The 26156-nt window shown below is 43.5% G+C and overlaps 1 protein-coding gene across 11 annotated transcripts in view; it reads right to left on the bottom strand.

The window, feature by feature from the left end:
* The window catches only part of PUM2 (pumilio RNA binding family member 2), a 103311-nt gene that overhangs the window by 37535 nt on the left and 39620 nt on the right, over nucleotides 1-26156 (bottom strand). For 7 of the 11 annotated variants that reach the window (XM_053285254.1, XM_053285244.1, XM_053285248.1 and 4 more), the window contains exons 6-10: nucleotides 24659-24932; nucleotides 24111-24204; nucleotides 23442-23564; nucleotides 16199-16341; nucleotides 4240-4378 (exon numbers count right to left, since the gene is read on the bottom strand). In XM_053285254.1, coding sequence (XP_053141229.1) covers nucleotides 4240-4378; nucleotides 16199-16341; nucleotides 23442-23564; nucleotides 24111-24204; nucleotides 24659-24932 — 773 coding nt within the window. The remainder of the gene's footprint in view (nucleotides 1-4239; nucleotides 4379-16198; nucleotides 16342-23441; nucleotides 23565-24110; nucleotides 24205-24658; nucleotides 24933-26156) is intronic. The other 4 variants (XM_053285247.1, XM_053285249.1, XM_053285251.1 and 1 more) reach the window with 1 other exon arrangement.

The raw sequence follows: 26156 nt of genomic DNA, 5'->3' as shown, positions 1-26156 counted from the left end.
GGTCCTCCAATAAGGAGGCTGCGAGTTCTTCACGTTGCATGGCGCTTGCAGAAAGAAGAGAGTGGGGGGGGGGGGAAGGAAAGGGTTTTGGTTGGTTGGTTGGTTTTAAGGAAAACTGAGCAGGAGAGTAAAAGAGCAAGTGAGGACTAAGTGCAGAAGGAGAGAGAGCAACAAGGAGGAAGGGAAGCTAGGTTTAAAGAGAGAACAAACAATGAAAACCCAAGGACACGAACTGGGAGAAGCTTGACCAGGGGCCTCTTGGGATGGCTTCTAATTTACATAGAGTTCTGTCTAATGCGAGCAAGTGGGCAGGACAACCCATAATAAATGATACCCTCCTATACTGGGGGAGAACTGAACATACAACTCTATCAAATATATAAAACCAAGAGCCAAAGTGCTTTTCTGTGTGATGAACAAACTACAGGAAAAATAGCTGCCTGAAGTCAAGCATAATTATGACAGAATAAGTTATGTACTTTATTATTGCACGTTGGATACTGAGGGCTAATTTTTTAAAGTTTGGATTCAACCTAAAATTAAAAATTGATATAGATGTATCATTCAAGGTTGCTTTGTTTGGTAAAAACAGTGTTTATGCTATGCAATTCATTTTAGTTATCCTTAAGAAGCTTGACAAAAGTCATGTAAGCAGAAAGGAGGCTGGCATTTCACAAGTCAAATATTGATCAAATATCAGTGAAATAGTAATCATAGACCAGGCCCCTCCAAAAGCATCTGAATACCATGCCAGGTCACAGTTGCAGCTCCTCCTCCTCATGGAAAGCAGAATGCATTCTGGTGTTAGTTCTGCTTCCTGAGCACTTGTGACCAATGCCTACTCTTACAGTACACACATGTCCTCTTGAACCACAATGTACTACAAAAACTGAAGTACGGGTGGCCCTCGTTAACTCACAGATCTCAGTTTCGCATGTCTGCAGTTGGGTCTTAGGGACCCAGTTTTTTCATCTGTGGTTTTTTTTTTTTTTTAAGGTGAAATTTGCAGATCTGAGATTCCTCGGTGGTCAGAAATGAGTTCCAAGGTAATTTCCAGCCACCATTTTGAAGCTCAGAGCCATTTTGTGGCTCTTAAAAAACCTGTGAGAACTTTTACAAAGATTTGGAGGATTTGCGGATCCTGCTCTCCTTGCTGGAGAGCAAGGCACTGTGCTTTATTGGCCCTTTTTTGAAGCCTAAGGAACCTAAATCTTGGATTCCCATAGGGGAAATTAGCAGCTTCCGTATTCATGGCTACAGGTGATAACACAACTCCTGTCAATAATGAGGGACACCTGTACTGTCTATGACCTTTTCCTATGGTACAGTCAGCCTTGTATTGATTTCCTCTCTTCCACAATACCAAGTTTAAGCCTTCTGATCCCCTTAAGCCCTTACAACAGTCCCCATCAACGTTATCAGTTCATCCACAGCTGAGGCATTTTGCCAATGCCTCACTTTTGCATGTAACACTACATCAACTCTTTGCAATCCTTTGTCATGTTTCTCTTTTTAGAAGCTCAAGTAATTTTGCTCTTCCATATTATCTATCTGCGCCTGGCCACAAAATGCCTCTGGCACTTTGCACTCTACATAGACAACTAAAAGCAAAGGAAATACAAAATCATTTGTTTGTTGTTTCCCATCTGCACACTTACATCATAGCCTCTCAGACGATTTTTAATTCAAACTTTTATAAAAAGGTGTAAATGTGGTCTCCTAGAATCAATCAAGCTCAATTTTTGAATAATTATTCTCTAAACACAGCACAAGGAGAGATTTTACATAAACACAATAAAACAAACAAAGCAACTGACCTCTACACTTCTCTAGCAACAAATGGGAGCTACCCTGTTTCCCTGAAAGTAAGACCTACCCCGAAAATAAGACCTAGCAGTAATTTCTGATGTACCGCTAATTGCCCTAGTGCATTTTTTGGGGCTAAAATTAATATAAGACACTGTCTTATTTTCGGGGAAACACGGTATTAAGGCTGCAAGCTCACACCCCCTTACATGGGAGTAGCTCCCACTGAATACAGTGGCACTTATTTTCAAATAAACCATTAGTGTATGTTTACAAGTGCCTAGCCAAATGGAATTTGATCTGTCTGGGGATATGTATGTGGTGATAATAGAAGATAAAGCCAATGATTAGTCTAGTTTGGTTGTCACTTTAACACAACAGAATTACAGGTTTTGTAAACTGCCCAGAGAACTTGCGTTTTGGGCGGTATAGAAATGTATCAAACAAACAAACAAACAAACAAATTAAATAACCTGAAATTTTAGGATTTTAGGTCATTTTAGGGATTTTAGGTTATATTTTAAGAGGGATACTTCACCTTTGAATGCTAAATATCCCAACATCAACTGAATTCAGGATGTTGCTTACTATTTAAGAATGGAGTCAAAGAATAATCCAGGGTAAATAAAAACTGCATTATTCTTATGCAATGGCTCAAGTTCAAGGTACCGAGCCAGCGTGGTGTAGTGGTTAGAGTGCTGGACTAGGACCGGGGAGACCCGAGTTCAAATCCCCATTCAGCCACGAGACTTGCTGGGTGACTCTGGGCCAGTCACTTCTCTCTCAGCCTAACCTACTTCACAGGGTTGTTGTGAGGAGAAACTCAAGTATGTAGTACACCGCTCTGGGCTCCTTGGAGGAAGAGCGGGATATAAAATAAAATAAAATAAAATAATAATAATAAATAATACTTGCCAGCAAACCTATGCCAAGAGAAAGACTGAGGCACCAACTATTTTACTTGTGGTGGCCACGTTTCTTCCTCTGCCAGAAGAGAAAAGGTCACCTACTACCATGAGCAAAAGCTGCATTTTTTGCATGCTACTGCTCCCCACAAGGTAGGTTACACTGATACACAAAGTAAGAGCTTCTACGCTTCACCAAGTCAGATGATCCATTCACCAGGGACCCGAAATGTTCTGAAGAAAAGCATTTCATGCACTCAAGAGCCGCAACAGCTATAGAAGCATCTTATATCCATGGAATTTCAGAGCTCTCTTTAAAAAAAAAAAAATCTCACTTTTGCCCTATTACTCAATACATATAAATATTTGACATTTTGGCCTACATATTGTCAGTTACAGCTTTGTAGTAGCTAGGAATAACTGCACGATCAGGAATAAAAACCTTGAACTCCTATGCATGCAAGTTTAATTTATTTATCAAGTGTGTAGACCGCCTCAAATTTCCATCTCTGGGCAGTTTCAAATTAAGAAAAATGAAAACATTAACACAATTTTAAACAGCAAAAGTTTAAATGCTTGGGCAAAAAAATGGACTTCATGGACTTTTAAAAAGTTGTCAGAGATGGAGAGACTCTTATTTCAGCAGGGAGCACATTCCAGAGTCTTGGGGCAGCAACAGAAAAGGCCCATCCCTGCGTAGCCACCAGATGAGCTCTAAGTTCAAGTTGTAACAGTAAAAATGCATGTGATACAATTTAACAGCTTTCTCTCATGAATCAATGGCAAAGCCTCTCTAAATATATGGAAGTATATTGTATACTAATGACAGATATGGTTTAAAAATCAACCATGTCAAAATTCAAAGTATTCAGAAACAATGAAAACTGCCAATATACAGCGTACTGCTTAGTGTTCTCACATTATACATAAACACTATGTATCAAGCTATAAAAATTACAATGACTTGGATCCAAATAATTTCTTGCATGAGTGGAAGGCACTTCTGCTTGCACAAAAGAGTGGTTTCCAAATGCCTATTATTCTTCCCACCCACCCACCGCTGCAGCCCCACCCCCACCCCCTTCCAGAGGGTCCTCTGACTCTCAGGGGTGGCTGTCTGGGGGGCACAAAGGTATGTGGTGGGAAAGCCTCACTGTGGACAGAACTCCTCCCATATTTCTTAGGACACAAGCCATTATATACTCTGTTCTTCTGAAGGTGTTAAAATTGGGGGTGGGGGGAGCATTGAGTTTAATTTTCTTAGGGGTAGGGCTTACGAACACCCCAGGGCCTGGAAGCAGACTACAAGGTCACACTCTCTCTCCTTCCTTTCTTGCTCATGCATTCCTCCTGTCTTTATTCTGTCAGCATTCAACATGGTTCATAAAAAAGTCACATTTCAAAATTTTAATCAAGCTAAGCACAGCTATAAAGAGATCACATCTAAGTAATCTGCTGTGAACATGGCAGGATTTTAGAATATTTAATATGAACTTGTTCTTAGTTTCCTTTAGTCATCATTATATACCTGGCATGCCTGTGGCAAGACCCTGACCAAAAGCCAAAGCTGGATTTGCTGCCGCAGCTGCTGCAAGTGACTCTGCCTGCTGCCCCTGCTGCCCCTGATTGGGAGTAAGAGGACGCTGACTTCCTCCAGTACGAAGAACCTATAAAAGACCAATGGTAACACTATTTGCTTAAAATGTGAAGTATAAAATTAGCAATGTATTATTAAAAACCCTGGAACATCTTGTGTGTGTGTACTTTTTGGCTGTATTTTTTCCCCAAGTATAAATAAGAAAAATGCAGGTGGTGTGAATTACTTTAATGGAATAAATATGGTATAAGAGACATGACTAGGCCTTCTGTCTTTAAAACCACTAAACAGAAGTGTAAAAGTTGTAAGGAATCCAGAAAAAAAATAGCCAAGTTACTCTTTTTTTAGAAGTATGTAAAAGGCATGTCGAACAGGTTACAGATTTTAAAATCAGTCTTTACACTTCTCTCTGAACTTTAAAAAATGTCAATTAAAGGTAACTCCAGATTATATAGTTTAGTGAGATAGTTACAATTATGAACCAGTGCAGATATAATGTCCAATGGCTCTTAGCCATATTTAAGAATTTGTGAATAGGCTGTGGAATGTTATGCCCCCTCCCTCAGAGTCTCCGCTCTCATATAAAATTTGTCTCGCCACACTAAATTATTGCTCATCATTATTGTCTCACTGATGTAACTATAATACATAGAGACAATACTGTGTTCCTAACCTAGAATTTGAAATCAAGTTTTGAATTTGAAACCAGGGTTTCATATCTGAAGTTAGGAACACAACCTGGTTTTCATTAACCATTATTGAGCATAAATGCAGACACAAGAAACCATGGATAAGGCAACTACAAAGATGCCAGAGGGAATTCACATAAGGGCAGAGGAGAGATCTCATGCACGCTACTCCACAACCATTTCTTGATCCTTGTAAAACATCAGCAAGTGTGGTGTCTGTACTCCCTCCTTACACTGTTACCACAGATTCATGCACAGATCTTTTGAAGTGATATATGCCAATTACTCTCCCCCCCCCAGGCAAATTTCCTTAATCAGCTAAAAAATAAATTCTGCCACATTCATTTTAAGTCTGTTTAGACAAAATTGTTACTCAGTTTCAGTATTTTATGTCGATGTATCCAAAGTATACATTCAAAAACTTATAATTATCTTCAGAAGTGAAATAATCCTAGTGACTTAGTGCAGAGACACCTTTTTTTTTTTTAAATCTATCAAATCTGTACACCGCCCCAAACTTTCGTGTCTGGGTGGTTAACAACAGCATAAAACAAGTTAAAAACATATATAAAAACTTAAAACAATTTAAAAATCTACTAATCAACCACAGATTAAAACCTAAAAATTTTAAAAAGCTGAAAAAGCTTGGGTGAAGAGGTGGGTTTTCAAATGCTTTTTAAAAATTGGCAGAGATGGGGAGGATCGTATCTCAGTAGAGAGCGCATTCCACAGTCTCGGGGCAGCAACTGAGAAGGCCTGTCCCCATGTGGCTACCAGCTGAGCTGGCGGCAATTGGAGACGGACCTCTCCAGATGACCTCAATGGGCGGTGGGGCTCTTAATGAAGACGACATTCTCAGAACCTAAGCCGTTTAGGGCCTTATAAGTTATAACTAGCACTTTGTATTTTGCCCAGAAACCTATTGGCAGCCAGTGTAATTATCAACAAAGGAGTGATGTGGTCTCTCCGAGATGACCCAGAGACCAACCTGGCTGCCACATTCTGTATCAACTGAAGTTTCTGGACTACGTACAAAGGCAGCCCCACATAAAGCACATTGCAGAAGTCAAGTCTGGAGGTTACCAACATATGTACCACTGTTTTGAGGTCGTTCATCTCAAGAAACGGACACAGCTGGTGTATCAGCTGAAGCTGGTAGAAAGCCCCTCTGGCCACCGACTCAACCTGAGATACCAAGGAGAGGTGTGGATCCAGAAGTAGTCCCAGACTGTGAACCTGTTCCTTCTGGGGAAGTGTGACCCCATCTAGAACAGGCAGATCAAAATCATCTCTGGAGTTCTGACCCCGCACAATAAGTACCTCCGTCTTATATGGATTCAGTCTCAGTTTATTCTCCCTCATCCAGCCCATTACTGCTTCCAGGCAGGCATTTAGGGAGGATATGCCAGCTCCAGAAGTTGACATGTAGAAATAGATCTGGGTGTCATCAGCGTACTGGTAACACCCAGCTCCAAATCCACTCTCCCAGCAGTTTCATGAAGATGTTAAAGAGCACTGGAGAGAGTATGGAACCTTGAGGGACACCATACTTAAGCTCAGATTTCGAAGAGCAAAAGTCTCCAGTCGACACCATCTGGAATCTGTCCTAGAGGCAGGAGTGGAACTCCTGTAAATTACCACCTTTTAAAGTGGTGACAGGAGAAAAGCAGCTGTCCCTATGCAGTCCCAGAACCGAATCCCTTCAGTGGTTATTGCTGGTGTCTAGCTTGTGTTTCTTTTTATATTCTAAGCACATTTTTGGCATAGGGAACCTTTCTGTTTAAAGCAGTATAACAACTCAATAGTAACCAAGATAACTTATTATATAAGACTACCAGCAACAGTTATAAAGAATGGAAGACTATATTGTCGTGAAATCCAAGACCGAGATATACACAGTTCCTGATCACATAGTTATGTTTAGGCAGTTCCTTGCCGTATGTGAATTCCCACCTTTCTTACCTCTTCAAAGTAAGTCATGGTGCAGTGTTGTGTGTGAACAGCAACCATGGTTACTAGAGTTTGAAAATCTATACATAACCACAGATACAAGTTCTGATTTGAACTAACCACAGTTAATGTTAAAGCTCTGAAACAGAAAGGGGCACAATAGGGAAAGAATGCTCCTGATCTAACAATGGTTAGAATAATGGAAATATTAGAACTGTTCTCGACTGAAGATGTACTAATAATGTATACAATTTCAAGTAGTAAAAGCACATCAACAAGGATCAATAAATTCCATAAGCAACAACTATCACTGTAACATTGCATTACGCTACTCAAATGAAAGCAAATTTTTGTAGTGTAACTCATGTAGTTTAGTGGCTAAGATAGTGGGGCAGATAATGGATGTTATCGTTCACTTTTTCATAAAGGCATGAACATTGTCATCAATGTTGTATACATCACAAACAAAAGGTTGGGCATGCAGAAATAAAAATGGTGCCTATAAAACTGCATTTGCAAAACTATTACACAAGCATTAACCCATTATTTCCAATGGGCTTACTCTTATGTACCAGTATTTGTGAAAAACCCAATGCTACTGCATTTTTGCATTGACAAATATGGAAACTGGAATGAATTTTGAATAAATCACAAATATTAATAAAAAGGTTTTACATGTACAACTCCAATATGGTGCCTATTATATATATGCACATAACTATATGTACTATATGATATGTAATTATACTATGTGTTATATAGCACATAGATAGATATGTTTAGTTGGCAACCTATATAAAACTGCATTATAATTGTGATATACATTACAAGCTTGAATTGAGAAAGTAGTATTCAAATTGCAAGTAATATGTTTTATTTGATGGCATTACACATCAGTATTTGCAACATAACATATCTTATGAAACTGACCTAATGCATCTGAATCATTTTTACATCACTATACAGTTTTACTCTACTGGTTCTTATGAGCAAAGCTTAGTAAAGAAAAAATTAAGGATTATTTTAATAAAAAGGAAGATATTTATTATGAAAGTGAAGTAATTAAGAAGTAATCTTAAGTAGCAATGTTTTTACATTATTATACAGTTCAACTTAACTGTTATATATATTGCAGTCTTGAAACAGTGGGGGGAAATTTCTGGATTAATGAAAAAAATTAACACAGAGAATAGCTTTCTAATCCAAGTATGTACATTTACATAGTCCAGTGCAGTTGAGAACACTTCTGAAACATCTGAACCTTCTTTTTGCAGTCAGCTTTGGAGGCACACTTCCTAAGCTCCTTGCAGCATTCCATGTCAGGCGGAAGTGTTGTCCAAAGGGTTTTCCAAGTACCTTGCTCTTTTGTCCATCCCCATTCAGCAGGACTATGTTTGATTTGCAAGAGGTTGCCTTGCCCCATACCATTCCTGTTTGGTATGCAGCCCACTTTGAGTGGCCATCCTGTGTTGGTAGATTTTTGTTTCCTTGCAAACTATTCCAGTCTTGCATAATTCACGTGCACATCTGTACTTCCTCTGTCACAGGAACATAGGAAGCTGCCTTCTTGTCAGACCATATTGGTCCATCTAGCTCAGTATCGTCTACACAGACTAGCAGCAGCTTCTCCAAGGTTGCAGGCAGGAGTCTCTTCTCAGCCCTATCTTGGAGACGCTAGGGAGGGAACTTGAAGCCTTCTGCATGCAAACCTGCAAATGCTCTTCCCAGAGTGGCCCCATCCCCTAAGAGGAGTATCTTCCAGTGCTCACACATGTAGTCTCCCATTCAAATGCAAACCAGGGTGGACCCTACTTAACAGAGGGGACAATTCAGCTCTATACATGAATCCACAGACCTCTTCAAGAAATGTAGATCTTGATTTTCAACCACTGCCAGCACTGACTGCTTTGAAAACACAACTGACACATCAACGAACACATTCCACACACGCCACACAGACTTATTTCCTTTGCCTCAAAATGATATAGTAGTACAATCAGTGAATGCATGGAAGAAGAGTAGTCCACTATTTTTTTCAGGCCCTATTGAGTCTGCAATTTTATGGACAGGAATCTGTGCTTTCTGCCTCTTCCAAAAGAAACCCACACAGTCTGAAGGCCAAGCTCCTTCAGTGATGGCAGAACAGTACAGATCCCCTGCTAACGGAGCAAAGAAGCACCTTTTAAAAGTGGTGGTTCTCTTTATTTTGCAGGGGGAGAGCAACTGGCCCTTTCCATCCCCAGCACAGCATCCCTCCACTGGCTGTTGCTGGTGTCCATCTTATGTTTCTTTTTTAGATTGTGAACCCTTTGGGGACAGGTGGCCATTTTATTTATTTCTATGTAAACAACTTTGGGAAATTTTGTTAGAAAGTGTTATATAAATATTCATCATATTTGTATATGGCAATGACATCTGTTGTAATTAACACATCCAGTAACAATGTTACTGCATTTTTGACATAGACAAATGTGTGTCAGCCTCTTCATGTGAACAAGGAGCCAAATTTATCTTTGCAGATATTTTGGTTGCTTAAGACGTTTTTGCCTTTTATTTATTATTTATTTATTCAATTTTTATACCGCTCTTCCAGAATGGCTCAGGGCAGTTAACAAAACAGAAATTATAAAACAGCATAAAACAATTAACAATTAAAACATCATAAACAATTTAACAATCAGAACAATTTAAAAACTCTGAAAAACCAGGTTACAATATTAAAACTATTTACAACTGTTTAAAAACACTGGAAGGCCAGGCCAAATAGATAGCTTTTAAGGGCTCTCCTGAAGGCCAATAAAGAATTCAAATTGCGGATTTCTGCAGGGAGTATATTCCACAGTCCAGGAGCGGCTACAGAAAAGGCCCGCCTCTGAGTTGCCACCAGACGCACTGGTGGTAACTGGAGATGGACCTCTTCAGATGAACTTAACATGTGGTGGGGATCATGCAGAAGAAGGCACACTCTGAGGTAAGCTGGACCTAAGCTGTTCAGGGCTTTAAAGGTAAAAACCAGCACTTTGTATTTCGTCTGGAAACCTATCAGCAGCCAGTGCAACTGTTTCAAAACAGGCATAATATGGTCTCTCCGGGTTGCCCCACAGACCAATCTGGCTTCTGCATTTTGAACTAACTGAAGATTCTGAACTATGTACAAAGGCAGCCCCATGTAGAGTGCATTGCAGTAGTCAAGCCTGGAGGTTACCAGCTGGTACACCAATGTTTCGAGGTCATCCCCCTCAAGGAATGGTCAAATCAGCCGATCAAGCTGATAGAAATCAAGCTGTTGAATCAGCTGAAGCTGATAGAAAGCACTCCTGGCCATAGCCTCCACCTGAGATACCAGGGTGAAGTCTGGGTCCAGGAGTACTCCCAAGCTGCCCACCTGCTCCTTCCGGGGGAGTGTAACCCCATCCAGCACAGGAAGATCTAACAAATCCCTCAGATTCTGAGCCCCCACTATGAGCACCTCTATCTTGCGTGGATTCAGTCTCAATTTGTTATTCCTCATCCAGCCCATTACTGTCTGTAGGTAGGCATTTAGGGAATGAACACCTTTTCCTGGTGATGCAGATGAAAAGGAGAAGTAGATTTGGATGTCATCAGCATACTGATAATACCCAGCACCAAACCTCCTGATGATCTCACCCAGCGGTTTAATGTATCTATTAAAATGCATTGGTGACAGAATGGAGCCCTGAGGGACACCATATAAAATCTCCCGTTTTGAGGAGCCACGCAAAAGTCAAAACTGCAAGGATTGCTGGACACCTCCTCCACAGACCTTGCAGAAATAGTGGAGTCCAAATTGGCCCGAATACAGGAGATTTTATCTGAAAAGAACCCATTAAAAGCATCACAGCAGAACACCTCCAGGAACTGTTTTGAGGCAGAAGGGGCAGAAATTAAACTCCTCACAACTCGGGATAGCTCTGCTGAACGCGAACTCGCAGATGCAATGTGTGCTGACCAAAATCCCTTCTTTGCCACATGCACCACTATTGCATAAGCCTTCAAATGGGTCCTATGCTGCATCCTGTCAAATTCAAGCCGAGTTTTCCTTCACTTGCGTTCCAGTCGTCTACCCAACTGCTTCAGCCCCCACAGCTCCTCAGTATACCATGGGGCCGTTTTTGAAGCAGGTCAGGAAGGACGCTTAGGAGCAATCATGTCTACTGCCCTGGTGAGTTCTCTATTCCAGGTTCCCATGAGGGCATCAACAGAATCACTGGCCGCACCAACTTCAAAACCCTCCAAGGCCTTTTGAAAACCTACTGGGTCCAGCAGCCTTTTTGGGTGGACCATCCTAATAGGTCCATCACCCCTGCAGGGGTGGATTGTCGCTGTGAAAACAAACTTAACCCGGTAGTGGTCCATCCATGACAATGGGGAAACCACAGGAACCCTCACCCATGGAACACCCCCGATATGAGTTGGTTCAGAAACTAATTGGGATAGGCCCATAGTTGTCAAGGCTGCTACGAACTCCTGAGCCACACCAGACAAGCCAGCCCCAAAGTGGATGTTGAAGTCCCCCAGCACCAAAAGCCTGGGAGACTTCAACACCAACTCCGCGACCAGCTCCGTCAGGGAGTCAGTTGGGCAGCGGGGTGAACAGTACACTAACAGAATCCCCAATCTACTCCTAGCTCCCAGCCTCAGAAACACACACTCAATGTAGGTCAACTGTCTCACAGGGTCCCTGGTAAGGGAGATGGTATTCTTATGGACCACAGCCACTCCACCCCTTCCCCTGCCCACTTCCCCTAGCCTGCTCCACAACAGAGAAACCTGGAGGAAGAAGTTGAGCGCACACTGGACCACTTGCCTCCCGCAACTAGGTCTCAGTTACAGAAGCCAGGTCAGTTCCCTCATCCATGATCAAGTCATGGATGATTTCCATCTTATTCTGAACTGACCTGGCATTACAGAGAAGCAAGGCCAGGCTCTGTGGGTAGGTGAAGCCCCTCCCCAAGGCCTGAGAGTTGGCAAAGCAGTTGGAAGTGGAAACAGTTACTAAATTACTGATTCCCCTTCCCCTGCAACGGCCAGCTGCTCTGCCAGCACCAATTCTTCTATTCCCCACCACAGCAATAGCTGCCCCAGAACAACCAGACGCACCTCCCGTGCCATCCCACTCAAGAGAGCCCAAACACATATCTGCAACAGGTCTGGCACAACTCAATACAATAAAAAACCAACAACCTCTAGCCCAAACCTCCCCCCAGCCCTCAGGCCCAGAGATTTATGTGCTTCAGCAGCTCATCCTTTCACAAGTCACAGCTGAGCTAGCAGGCAACAGATGTTGCAAATCAGGTAGTCCTGGCAATCCTGGAAGGCAGCCAGCTGGAACCTCACAGCTAGGACACAGCAGCAAACTGGCAGGCAACCCCTCGTTTGGGCTGAGAGATGGAAATGCAGCCTAGAAGGAGCCAGATGTTAAAGTCCAGGCAGGTCAGAGGGACCGCAAGTCAAGCCCTCCAAGCTGTTCCCTCCGTGCATTAAGGCGTGCCTTTTATTACAATTATTGTATTCTCTGAGAGGAGTCTTGCCACCTTGACTGCTAAAAAGTAGAAAAGCTCACTTGTTGCTCAAATCTCTTTAAGCAGCTCTTCCAGCTATTTGGTGCTGTGTTGCTCCCTGTTATACTTTCTCCTGGGACCTCTGACCTGGCCAAACTTGGTCTCTGCTTTCAGGCTGTCCTGCAAAAACTCTCACACCTCTCATACTTCCTGCAGGATGCCTCCACTGTAGGAAGAAGCACATCCTTTGCACAGCAATCAAAAGGTACATCCCATTTTCTGTGGTTTTAGGAAATTGACCATGGCTGTCCCCTCCACTAAGATAACTGTTGCTCATTCTTCTTGCAACACTGTTATATCAGCTTCAAGAATCTTGATCAACTGAAGTTCATCATGTGTGGAGCTTCTCATTGTCACCGAGCGCAGCAGGAGATGACTGGTCTTTATACTTTAAAAAACCTTTCTACTCCAACTGCCTGTTCTCACAGAAGATAAAGAGTCTTGATAAAAGGTTACAATCTTTCTTCATTGCAGCCTGTGGAACTGTTCTCTACCTCTGTCATGTGTGTAAAAATCATGTCAGCACAACTACGATCTGCAATCTCTCTGGTGTGGAGAACAAACAGGTCTGCTGATGATTCTAAAAGGCTGCCCCATGTCCAGTTTCACGTTTGAGCTTGCACACTCTATCGGAGAATATTTGTTGAGCTCATCCATACTGTTCATGGTGACTGTTGCTTTCCCTTAAAAGTTTGCCACCGGAAGCAGTCTCATAGTCATGCACTAGATGGTTCACTTCCAATCCAGCAATGATCCAGCACCACAGTGCTGATGGGTTCTGTTATCAGTCCTCCATCACCCTTAATGACTTTATTTGCCTGCTCATGCACTTGATCAAGTGGCAGAGATAAGTATTTTTGCTCCAGTTTATGAACCACAAAATTTGCCTTTGTGAAACTGCTCAGTTACCCATGTAGGTTTTCCAGTGACATAATGTCTCTTAAGTGGATTCCAACAGGAATAGTGGGAATTGATGTTAGAAAAAAATATGGTATCAATTCAGATAAAACTCCATGGTACAGTACAAAGTTTGCTTCTCTAAATGACTGAATAAGCGTGAAGACCGTCAGCAGTTCCATCAAAAGAATCAGGTACCAGAAGTGAAATTCTGGACTTCCGCTTTTTTGCTTTTCACACTATGTTGCAAAGTCCATGATATAAGGTCACCTATCTGAATTAAATCTGTCATCTAAATCTGAATTTGATGTCTAACATTCGAGAAAACTAGCTCCAGAGCACAGACTGTAAGCCAGAAAGTTACAAAGCAAGAAGAAGAAAGCCTAGTACATGAAGACCGATTGCAGTATATTTTGCCACAGGCACAGTCCACTTTTGCAATAGAAGTGTTGACTGGTGCGTCAAGGCAGAATCAAGGAGAATGTTTGCATTCTGAAAACAAAACTTTCTGGCTACATTTCTGCCCAGTCTCAGGTGCCATAGTGAATGATTCAAATGGGGGGGGGGGTTTAAAAACACACACACACTTTTATGTTGACCATCACACCACCACATTCATTTTGAGCATCCATATTGGGTTTTTGGGGTAGCTCACATTACTTTTTAAAGCCATAAGCATCTTGACAACATTTCTGCCAACTCTCACATCTGTATCAGTATGAATAATAATTTGTAACAATTAATATTGTGCCGCCATATTGGATTTTTGGGGTGGGTCGTGTTCCTTTGTAATATCATAAATATCTGAAAACATTTCTGTCAAACCTCAGGTCTGTATCACTATGAATGTGATTTAATGTGATTAATATTAACAGTTAATACTGCAATGCCATATTTATGTGGATTTTCAGCCACCATATTGAGCTTTTGGGGTGTCCATCATTACTTTCTAAAACCATACACATATGATAACATTTCTGCCAATTCTCAGGTCTCTATCACTATTTGAATGATTTAACATCGTGACGCCATATTGATTTTTTGCCACCATACTGAATTTTTGAGTTCCCCCCCATTACTTTCTAAAACCACACATATCTGACATTTCTGCCAAATATCATGCTTTTACACCAAAGTGAACGATTTGTTTTATTTTGGCCATTTAGCTGCCCTGCTAAGAGACTAAGGTGCAAATAAAGACTTTCCCTGGTTTGAATCTTGCCTCTGTCAGGAATGCACCAGGTAGCCTTAAACATCCCATTCTCTCAGACTTGGTTAACAAGATGCAAAGAGGGTATAATACTTACCATACAGGATTGTTGTAAGATTTACATCAAAATTATATGTGTGAAGAAGCACTTTGCCCTCTAACAAAGTGCTATGCAAAATTATTATTGGCCCACCTGTCTCACAGTTGCTGTGGGAGGCTAACACAAGCAGCACTGGTGCTGAGCAAGAGGAAAGTAACGGATCTACTGACCAACGTGATCTCATGTTACACGCTTCTTCCATCAGAAGTAATGGAGGTAGTGTGCCACGTGCAATCACACAAGACCAGCAAATTGAAGTAAGAAACAGAAAAATGTATCGCGTTATATCGTGTCACATGTCCATTATTTATGCAACCGTTTTAACAAAATTGACCAAATAAGACTGATAGGTTAAACTGAGTAAGAAAACAGGTGAAAAGAAAATCCTGGGACTAACATATGAACAATTCTAGGGAAAGGCGGCAGCTTGTGCTGGGAAAGCAGCCACAGTTTTTGAACCAGAGGAGAAAAGTCCTCTCCCCTCACTTCCAGACACTCATGCTAATGAAGTTCCTACACCAGTAACCGACAGAACAAAAACCAACTGCTGTAACAGGCAGTGAAAAAAGCGTCAACTTTGAAAAGCAAGGGGATAAGGCCATAGGGATGCCAGTAAGGCATGCAGTGACAGCTGGGAACTGTACTTCATCCCAGCTTTCCTATGGGGAAAGCTGAGAGGAACTACAGTTCCCAGATGTCCCCATATGCCTTCCCAGCATCCCCTTTGTGCCCTCTCTTTGCAGCACTGGAAATGACAGGTGTTGTCAGGCCGGTCATGAAATGAGCATCCAGCTCTGTGCTACGCCAAGGGGAGTAGTACATTTTTGTTGGAATCAGAGATTCCAATGCACAGGTCCACTGAATACAGTTGAAAATATCACCTTCTACATTCTTTACTGCTACTATGAGAGCCCTAAACAATGTCTTCCCTTGGGACTTTTTACTGGACTGAGAGTTCACAGATGTTCAAAAAAAATCTGTTTTTGCAATGTGACTTGGATAAGCTTTCCACTTAACCTATGGTCAGAAGATTGGCTTTCCCCAACATCAGCTCTCCCTGGGCAGGAGAACTGAAAATATTTTGATCCATTTGATGACCTAATAGCTTAGAAAAGTTAAAATCAATGTGCCGTAATTTTCAGTAGAAAAGTTGCAGCACATACATGTTTAAAAGTTAATTTTCAACAACTGCTGCGCTTACTGATACAGTGCATATGTGTGGAACCCACATTCATAGTAATCTCCAGGCTTATTATAAGAAACTATACATAAGAATTGGAATTCCTGTACTGATATAACTCAACATTCATGATGTTCAGTTTAGCTGTGGCGTTTATGGCGATGCAGCGTTTCTGCTTCTTTAAACAAATTACAAGACAGCATACGGCTACATGGAAGATTGTACCAGTTGATGGAAAAATATGTTTAACTGTCTGCAAATATTCATCTCTATTCCATTTACCTGCTGCTGCCCCTGTTGTGCCTGTGATGCAGCCTGCTGATTAGCTGTGTTGTTTGCTGCTGCTGCTGCTTGCTGCTGAAACAAGTTGGCTGGATACACTCCCCAGGGAACTCCATAATACTGAGGAGGGACAACAGCTGGTCCTAACCAAAAAGGAAAAAAAGAAAGAAAAATTGGTTTGCTGCACATAAAAGAATAGTATAACTGCCACAGAAGGTACTGAGATATTGGCTTCTGGACTCCAGGCAGAAGCATTAGGAAGTGACTACCCGCCTCCCACAGCAGAGTAAGCCAGCAAAGTCAAAAGAAAGATACTGAGAGCTAGAGAGTTGGGGCAATTCGCCAGAAACATCCGCTTGGTAGCATCTGGGCTGTGCAACCCCAAAGACAAATGAAAAACCATGTAAGCATTCCTGGTGGTGGGACATCCAGTGAAAGAACTGCACTGGCTACTACTAGCTCTCAGGTTCAATTCAAGTTGTTGGTTAAAATCCTAAATCACCAGGGTCCCAAGTAGTTTAGGGATGACCTGCTCCCAAGTGAATCTATCTGCTTTACAAGATCATCCTGAAGCTCTGCTTCACATACTGACTCCGGCTGATGCATGTCCGTCATGCACACAGGACAGGATAGCCTTTTGGTGGCTGCCACCCCCAGGCTACAGTTCGTTTCACACATAAAAACGAACTGTATTTAGCACTAACTGGAGTTAGAATTCTAAACTAAGTGCTGTTAGCCTAAAGTAGAGGGGAAAGGGAGCCCCTCCCTACCGCTCAGCCTCCCAGTCCGCTCCGCGGCCAGACTGTGGGCAACGCATCACCATGTCAGCCGCTTGTCTGCAATTGACCACGATCTCCAGCAGGGTGTGTCTTGTGACTTCAAACTGGTTCAGTTTGACAGTTTGGGCATCATGACCTGGCCATGCAGAGCCATTTGAGCATCTGTAGCAGCCTCCAAAATGGCCACTGCGCTGAGGGAAAGGCCCGGAAAGGGCTGAAGACCACCTGAACTAGGTAATGCCTGCAGTAACAGAGGCCGGCAGGGGGAAGGGAACCCCCATGGACCCCCCCGCAGAGGGATAAGTTCCGACTATTCTTGTTGAAAAATAGAAAAAGAAAAATACAATGTTTCCTCTCTCCTAATCCTAGCTCTGCATTGCACATACCCTGGAAGACATCCTTGCACCTCATCTTCCATAGCCTGGCTGCGTGCATGGCCACGAGACAGCACATTCACCCAAGTTTCAAAGTTCCCAGATCGGGTCCATCTGAGCACTGTATGTTGATGTGCAGGCATAGGGAATCACGGGAGAGGCCTCTGTTCCCCCAATCCCGTGGCAGCTGGGTCAACTGCAGGGGCGGCTCGCAACGGTGCACCTGGGCACAGGTGCAAATGGCCAGGCAGGGGAGGGGGGCTTGTTTTCTAGGGAACTTGCTCGCCGCCCCTGGGAGCAGAAAAGTAGTCTCTGGGATACCCCTGGCCACCACTTCCCAACACAGCTCTACCCAGAGCACTCATGGACTGGTGCTCTCATGAGTGGGCACAGTCCTCGTGGACAGCTCCACGCTTATCATCATACTTTGCCTGCCTCCGAGTAGCCCTAGCCTTGTTCATGAGTAACAGAGGGCTGTGACGCCCCTCCAGGGAAGTGGCTGGGCCCCACTTATCCACCCTTTCTTAGTAAAAAAAAACCAGAACAGATTCCCCTCAAAGCCTCCCCACACTCCTCTCCTGTACAAGTACCCAGAGGACATCTAGACACATCATTTCCCCTACCCATGTCTCGTGTGCAGTGTTTGTGGAGCGATGGACACAGCCACAAAGCTTTCTACCCATTCATGACTCCTCTCAGTTGGCCCTACTGCCATATGCAGATCGGCAGGTACAAGGATGGACTGGAGAGGGGTGCCCCCCTGCTCTCCAGACAATGCTGGAGAGGGGGGTTGCTGCTCTGGGGTGCTGGAAAGGGTACACCTGTGCACATGGATGTGCGGCAGGAAGGGGGCATGGTATCACAGCAGCTTACCTGTGGTCCTCAAGACTAGGAATGTGCTCCTTGGGATAGCAGTCCCCGTGGCCACAAGCCAGAAAGCATCCTCGCTCTATCCAGAGCACACATGGCCTGCCACTCTCATGAGGGAGGTGTTAGGTGGCGAAGGGAATGTTTTGCCATCTGACATCATGACAGATCTGTCCAGGCAATTCACTTTCCTCTCCACTCCAACGGTCCCTCTCATGAGCTGTATGGGGGTGTCCCCATGGCCTGTTACTCCCATGCTTGGACATTGAGCCCTGGGTCAACCGCGCTTTCCTTGAAAAAGCATCTCAGCTAACCCCAGACTGACCCCATGAGCTAGCCTCTGTGGGCATCCACCCCAAAAGGGGAAGGGGCCAGGCCCCCCTTCCTCAACCTTTCTTGATTAAAAAGGTAGAACTTGTCTGCTCTGGAATCCCTTCAAGGGTCAATCTTTTGGACACTGTTCATTGCACAACCAAAACTAAGAAGTGGGAGGAGGGTATGGGCAGCTGAGAAGTGGACCCTTCAAGACATTCAAAACTCCTGGGCCAGGGCAGGCGTTGCGGTGTATGTAGATCTGCAGGCGCTGAGATTCCCGGGAGTAGACAGACCTCGTTTCCAACCGCTCCAGAATGACTGCTTCGTACATTGGGGGCCCAGGGAAGAGGCACACATCTCCACATTGGTGGGTGGGATGGCAGGGTTTGACAAAGGCTTCATGGCCAATCGCCAAGACCGGGAAAGCACTTGTCCGTGTGCCCATCCCTGCAGCTTTCCTGCGTGGAACATTGTCCCTCACTCCCTTTAGTCTGCCACTCTTGTGAGAGTCAAGACCGTGGGGTTGTGGCCTGCCATTGTTTCTGAAACCATGATGCCAGCTTGTACAGCAGCAGTACCACTTCGCACAGATTGTACTAGTTCCCCAGAGACTGTTCTTTTCATGAGTGAGATTTAGGGAGCAAACATCCCACCCACCCACCCCACGGAAGGGACTGGCCCCACCTTCCCCACCCTTACTGGGTGAAAAATAGAACTTGGCTGTTCTGGAATCCTTTCCGGGGTCTGTCTTCAGACACCTCCAATTGCACCCCCACAAGAAACAAATGGGATGGCTGGTGAGGGCAGTGGGCTGTGGAGCAAGCCCTTCCAGTCATTCGAAATTCCAGGGCCAGAACCAGTGTTGCACTGTATGTAGATCGGCAGGTGCTGAGATACCTGGGAGTAAAGAGCCCCGGTTTCAAGCCACCCCAGGACAGCAGCTTCACATGTTTGAGGCCACGGGTAGGGGTGTACATCTCCACATTGGTGGTTGGGTTGGCAGGGCACTCAGTTTGACAGCAGCTTGACTGCAGTCACCAAGACTGGGAAAGCAATTGCCTGAGTGCCTGTCCCCGCAGCTTTCTTGCATGGAGCATTCCTCCTCACTCCCTTTAGTCTGCCACTCTCGTGAGAGAGTGGTCTGTGGTGTAATGGGCTGGCGGTTTAGCCTACAACATGAATACCATTGTGTAAATATGACTGCTATGGAATCCCTTCCAGGGTCTGCTTTTCAGACCCCTCCAACAGCATCCCCACACAAACATTTGAACGGACGGTGAGGGCAGTGGGCTGAGGAGCAGGCCCTTCCAGCCATTCAACATTTCTGGACCAGAGCTGCTGTTGCAGCGTATGTAGACAAGCTACTGTGGGCACTCCGGGCGAGGGGAAATGGCATTTTAAGCAATCCTTGCCAAGCCACCTGGGTGTGGCTGGCAGAGAAACCCATGCATATGTGCTGTGGGACAACTCAGCTGCCAGATGAATGGTTGTGATCCTGCTGTCCACCATCCACTGAGACAGGGAAAGGTGTTGCTGGGGTTCCCCTTCCACAGGGCTTGCAGGGACCATATCCCATCTGGGTGTCCACAGCCCATGAGTGCTACCATGGCGTGTCACTCTCATGAAAGAGCAGCCCTGGTCTGTAAAGGCAGGGTGCTATCTGGATGCCACACCTGCATCACATGAGAATTCTGATCTCTTCCCTGGATGGTTCTTATCATGAGTATGACTTAGGGAGCAAACACACACACCCAGAAGGGGCTGGGCCACTCCTTCCCCACCCTTTCTGTGTGAAGAATAGATCTTGGCTGCTGCAGCTGCCCTGCTTGGATCTGCTTTTGGGCTTCCCCCACCTGGTGCTATGATGGGGTGCCCTGCTTGTGCTTCCACTTGGGGTGTTTGTGGACACCCGTGTCTGTTGCCCCCGCATGGCTGAGTGCCTTGACAAGCTGGTTGGTTCAAGATGGGGCATGTTGGCATCCCTATAGTCTGGCAGCTGCGCAGCTGACAGGAGAGGCAGGGCTGGTTTTCTGAGCGGCTGCCACCGAGAAGTACCAAAAGCCTGGAGCAGCCATGTCCTCAGGTGGGTCTGCACCACCACAGCCGGGGCTTGTACTTGTTAATACAGATTTACTCCCCTCCCGCCCCCTCTATACTTAAGACAGCCTCCTAAAACCCTGTACTGGTAAAGGGGAATCCTCATTGGCAGTGTTCCCTCTAAGGCGTGCACACGCTCACACATTTTTTTATATCCATTTAGTTAATTTTAGATCCTGCTCAGGTTGAATCGGGAAGGCTCCATTCTGAATGCACCTGTGCACACACTGCCTTAATACTGCCGCCTAGAAAACTCATTCTTTTTACTAAGGCCTTTGCATAACACCACTTAAGGCTAGCTGGCTGTTCATTATGTGATCTGCTTTCACTTTTATTCCTGTGGTTAGGAGGCTGCATTTATGTTCTATGGTTGTTTTGAATTGCATTTTTGAATATTCGGTTACTATTTTTAGCCTACTTTCCAGTAGGCTTATGAGATCACCTGCCATTCCATGCGTGTCCCCCATCGACTTCACAATGCCTGGACCTATATGAACCAAATTGGGTACAGTTGTAGGGACACCTCAACTACTTTGTAGTGATGACATCCACCCTGATTCAAGATGGCGCACGCGTAAACGTTTGAAGCACAAGTGGGCTAACTTGTGAACTGTCTAACCAATTTGAACCAAATTTGCTGCAGCTTTAAGAACACATAGGGATGGCTCAAGGGTGTTGTTTGTAATGATGTCATCCACCCTGATTCAAGATGGCAGACACAGGAACATTTGAGGTGCAAGTGGGAAGCGATTTGGACCAAACTTGGTACCATTGTAGGGACACCTCAAACACATGTGATGTCATCCACCCCAATTCAAGATGGTGGACTCAGGAACGTTTGAGGCACAAGTGGGCTAACTTGTGAACTGCCTAACCGATTTGGATCAAGTTTAATCCAGTTTTAGGGATAGTGAAAGAAAAGTAGGCAGATTAATTCTTATTAGAACTTGTTAAATTGTTCTGAACTGCCTTGAGACCTATGGGTGAAAAGGAGTCTTAGACATATAAATATATACTAGCCGACCCGGCACAGACCATCTGTGTGGCGCTTTGGGGCTGGCTGTTTCCCCTTCCCTCTTCCTCTTGGCCCGGTCTCTCCTCTCTTCCCCTTCCCAATGGCTCGCACTCTCCAGCCCTCCTCCCCTCCCGTTCCTCCCCGCACACAGAGCCGCGGCGGGTGGCCAAGAAGGGCCCCGCCACCGCCGTTTTTTCTCCCTCCCGTCCGCCTGCCGCCATGGATTTTCTCCCCCCCTCCACCCACCCACCGCCCGCCACTGCCTTTCTCTCCCCCCGCCCGCTGCCACCTTTCTCTTGCTGCCCACCGCCGCCTTTCTCTCCTCCCTCCTCTGCCCGCTGGCCGGCCACCGCCAGCAGTTTCTTCCCCCCTCCTCCTTAGTCCTCCTCACTTCGGAACTCTCGCAGCATGTCACAAGAGTTCCGCCTCCAAATCCTGGGCACGCATGTCCCAAGAGAATTAAATATATAGATAGATGATTTACATTACATTTTAAATTGAATAGATGTAATGCTTTTATATGGTTCTAGAAAGTTATTTTAATCTCTCCAGCATCTCAGAGCATTTAGGGGAAGGAAGTCATTGCAATAACTATGTATAATTTTATGGGACGGCACAAAACAGCACAAATCTAAATACAGGTAGTATGTGTTTAAATTTATTAACAGTAAGGAAGGTTGGCTTCTTAACTGAGCAACTGTAGTGTCTGCATGCTTTTCCTTATGTATCTATAAAGGAAAAGAGCTAGAAATTGAAATGTGATAAGCAGGGAAGGGACCCACAACAACTGTGCAATAGCCAAGCCTGACCAGCTTTCCATGGCAATGGTTGTGGGTACTATGGGAATTAACCTTAGAAATGGATTCTGTACCAGAAATGGCACACTAAGATCCATACTGCTTGAAAGTCAGTCAGTCTCACAATGTCCCTTGCTTACTCACCTGGAACTTCCTTAGCAACTCAATCATGTAGCTAGCCTTAAACTAGCAATTAAGGCTATATAAAGGAGAGCAGAATTGGGGTGGTTGGAGAGAGAGAGAGAGAGAGAGAGAGAGAGAGAGAGAGAGAACCAATGAACAAACACACAGAGAAACAGAAGACAGTCTGAATATGTGTGTCTCTTCATCTTAAGAACGGTTAGCTCTTCAAGGAAAAACCAGCTCTACAAACTAGAGCACCATGTATGCAGCCCAACATGGTGATTGCTGCTGTCACTTTCTTTGGACTCCTAGTCCTTTCATTACATCTTTCAACTGCAGGACGTTAAATCAAAACATAGGGATTAATTCCCCATGCTTCCCTTGGACCTAGGAACTCAGTGAAGCCTCTTCTCAGCAGTGAAGAGGCAAAGGAAAAGTAATGCATGACTACTCTCAGTAATTAGCTGAAAGGTTGGAAAAATAAAAGCTTATTTCCTTGACGAGTCAGCAAACTGATGATAATTTGTAACTGATTGTAACTGCTAATTTGTAACACCCACAAATTGAAGTAGGTGTTATTCTAGGATGAAAATCCTTGTTCAGATGAGTACATTTCTTACATTTTGTGTGGATCTCATCATGAAGTCTGAAAGGCAGCAATGTAAAGAATGGGAAGTGTGTGTGGAGATGCTTCAATGTTGGTCTTTGCTCAGACTTGAAAATTAGGAGATCCTATTGTAAAAGGTGTTAATAGCCTAACTTTCTTATTAAGAAGTCTTGGTTGGTTTATGCTCAACACTTCACATATTGAAAGACTGCCAATTCAGACAATTCTACAAAAATGTATATATATTAAGCACAATGGCATTTTCTTACCTGCTAGTGTAGCTGCTGCAGCTAAACCTGCTGCTGTGTATGGGTCAGCACCTGGTGGAGCAGCACTGATAATGTATGGGTTTGGCACAAAAGCAGCTGGAGCCAAGCCTGCTGAAAATACACCTGTTACAGTAAGAAAAGGTTCAATTTCACCAAAAACAGGCATCATACACAGTCATACCACAAGAGTTTTAGATTTTTTTTGTCTTGGAAATTTGTGTTACCTATGCTTGATGAAGTTTTAAACATAGAACAAAAGCATCTTCCACTATTGTTAACAACTGCCAAGTTCATACCGTATTGCCAGAACCGTTCCTAGTTCTGGGTTACTGTAGACATCTTTAAAGACTAAATACATTGAAAGTGAGTATTATGTAACACCAATTCATTCCTTTCTGTATTGTATTGCTAATACACAAGCTAATTTATTATATGTTTAGACAAACAAACTCTTGCAGACTTAAATATTTAAGCATCTAAAACACCCCAAAACATGTCAACCAAATCTGCATTTGTAATTTTATATAACAGCATGTCAAAGTAGTAAGACATTTCAGATTGCCTCCCTTATCCAAACATATCAGCCCATCCTGTCAAGCTTTTCATTAACAGAAGTGTAAATCATACATTGTCAGCTGTTCTACTTGGTTGAAAACAACAAAATCTTACCTATGTGCTGCTGCTGTGCTGCCGCCAATGCATACTGCTGCTGTTGGGCTGCTGTTAACTGCTGAACAGTAAGAGCATTAGTCCTCTGGAAAAGCTAAGGAAACAGCAGTAATTTTTTCAACATCAGAATTTAATCAATATATATTTTATTACTGTCTATAAATAATAATAAATAAAATATATTCATCGATACCACTAGGTGTGAATTCTAAATACAGATCAAATTCATTTTTATATTTATGATACTAGGGCAGAATTAGTCACTCTGAATAAACAAGTGTTGGCTACAAAAATGGCAGCCCTGTCACATGTTCTCACTCCTTTACTGTAGCGTATATTAAAATGTACCCATGATCTGCTATACACATTGTGCATTTCCTTGCCATCTAATTATGTGGAGTGGATGTAGGGATAGAGACATGCCAATGACTCCAGGACATAGACAAAGACACAGGGTAGGGAAGCTAGACAAAGGACTGTCACTTTTGGCAATAGTCTGTATGTATCATTATACAGGAGTTCCACTGTGGCTGTACTAAAATACTAACCTGCTGCTGTGAATTGTAATCAAAGAGTCCCACAGTAGCTCCTGAAGAGTCCATTTGTACCTGATTTCCAGGATAATCAAACTGCAAAGAATCAAGACCCACTTGTTCCATAGCATCCAAATTCTGAGATTCAGAGTTTGAAAATTCTTCCACCAGAGGTTTGTGGGTTGTAGGATTAGAAAGCGAAGCGAGTCCTTCAACTGTGCTCGGGTTAGGCCCCAGGCGCTCAGTTACTTCAGTTGGAGAGGCTTGCCGGCTTCCAGGAGTACGACTGCTTATAGAAAATGAAAAATAAATTTCAACTTCAGAGATAACACTTTAAGCAACAACAACAGGGTCTTGAGGTACCTTAAGGATTAATACACTGATTGTAACAGACTTCCATGGGCTACAATCTACTTCACTGGAAGTATGAAGCGTGAATGAGAATTACACAGTAAATTAATTTTAATGTAGTATAACAGGTTAACAGAGGTCAGCATATAAAGTATGGTTGTACCACTGACCTATGATTGCCCTAGTAGAGAACAGTGGGTAACACTTCCCATGTAACTAAATAGATTCAAGTTGAGAACATACAGTTTAACAAGACAGCTTAAATCTGCTGACACTTGCCAGATCGTCACTGTTTGGAGACAAACCACAGAACAAGTTAATGGGCAGGATCAATGGCCAATTTGACCACAGACATGCACAGTAAGGGGGGGGGGAGTTTACAAAAAGAGGCCGGACTTACTAGAATTAGATAAGAAAAGAGAAAGGCACAAGAAAGAACTACCTGGGTTGAGGTCACAAAGGAGAATTTAAAACATTATTAAATATGGTCTTTGATTCTTTTCAGGCAGAGTTATAAAACTGTAACTTGATGAAGAAATGAAGTTGACTGTTTGTCAACCCATGCATGCATGCTGGCAGATATGTGCTATTCTGAACTTGATATCATGTAATAAATGTTACAGATTTTACTGCTATGTTTGGTCTGTGTTTTGTTCTTTGGGCGGCAGCAGACCAATTGGAGAAACCTGGAAAAACCCAGTCTTGCAGTTGAGCTGTGGCCAGACTCAGAATGCAGGCGAAAATTTTATGCGGGTTTAATTTTGCACCTACAAGTGTAATCCTCAGTAGGCAGGTATTACATACACACACAGACACACACACAGACACACACAGAGAGAGAAACGTAAACAGGGCTGCCAAATGGCAGAAAAAGCAAGTGGCCCAGTCTTGTATCAAGCTTAAAAGTATACAAGATAAGCAAGCTGATAATTCAAAATAGCAGTAATTGGTAATAATTAAACTAACACTGCTAGAATAATGTTAACTCTGTAATGTGATAGAAAAAGACTGGTCTTTATTCAGACTGGAAACAATAGAATCAAACACTAGAAATTCTAATTAGATCTAATTCTGATTAGTTTACACACAGGCCTGCTGAGATGAGAACAATTTTAAAACATTGTGCACAGTTAAATCCCACTGGTTTCAATTAAATTGCTTC

Source organism: Hemicordylus capensis, chromosome 1 (assembly GCF_027244095.1).
Source record: "Hemicordylus capensis ecotype Gifberg chromosome 1, rHemCap1.1.pri, whole genome shotgun sequence".
Lineage (NCBI taxonomy): Eukaryota > Metazoa > Chordata > Lepidosauria > Squamata > Cordylidae > Hemicordylus > Hemicordylus capensis.
This window is presented reverse-complemented; position numbering and strand designations above follow the sequence as displayed.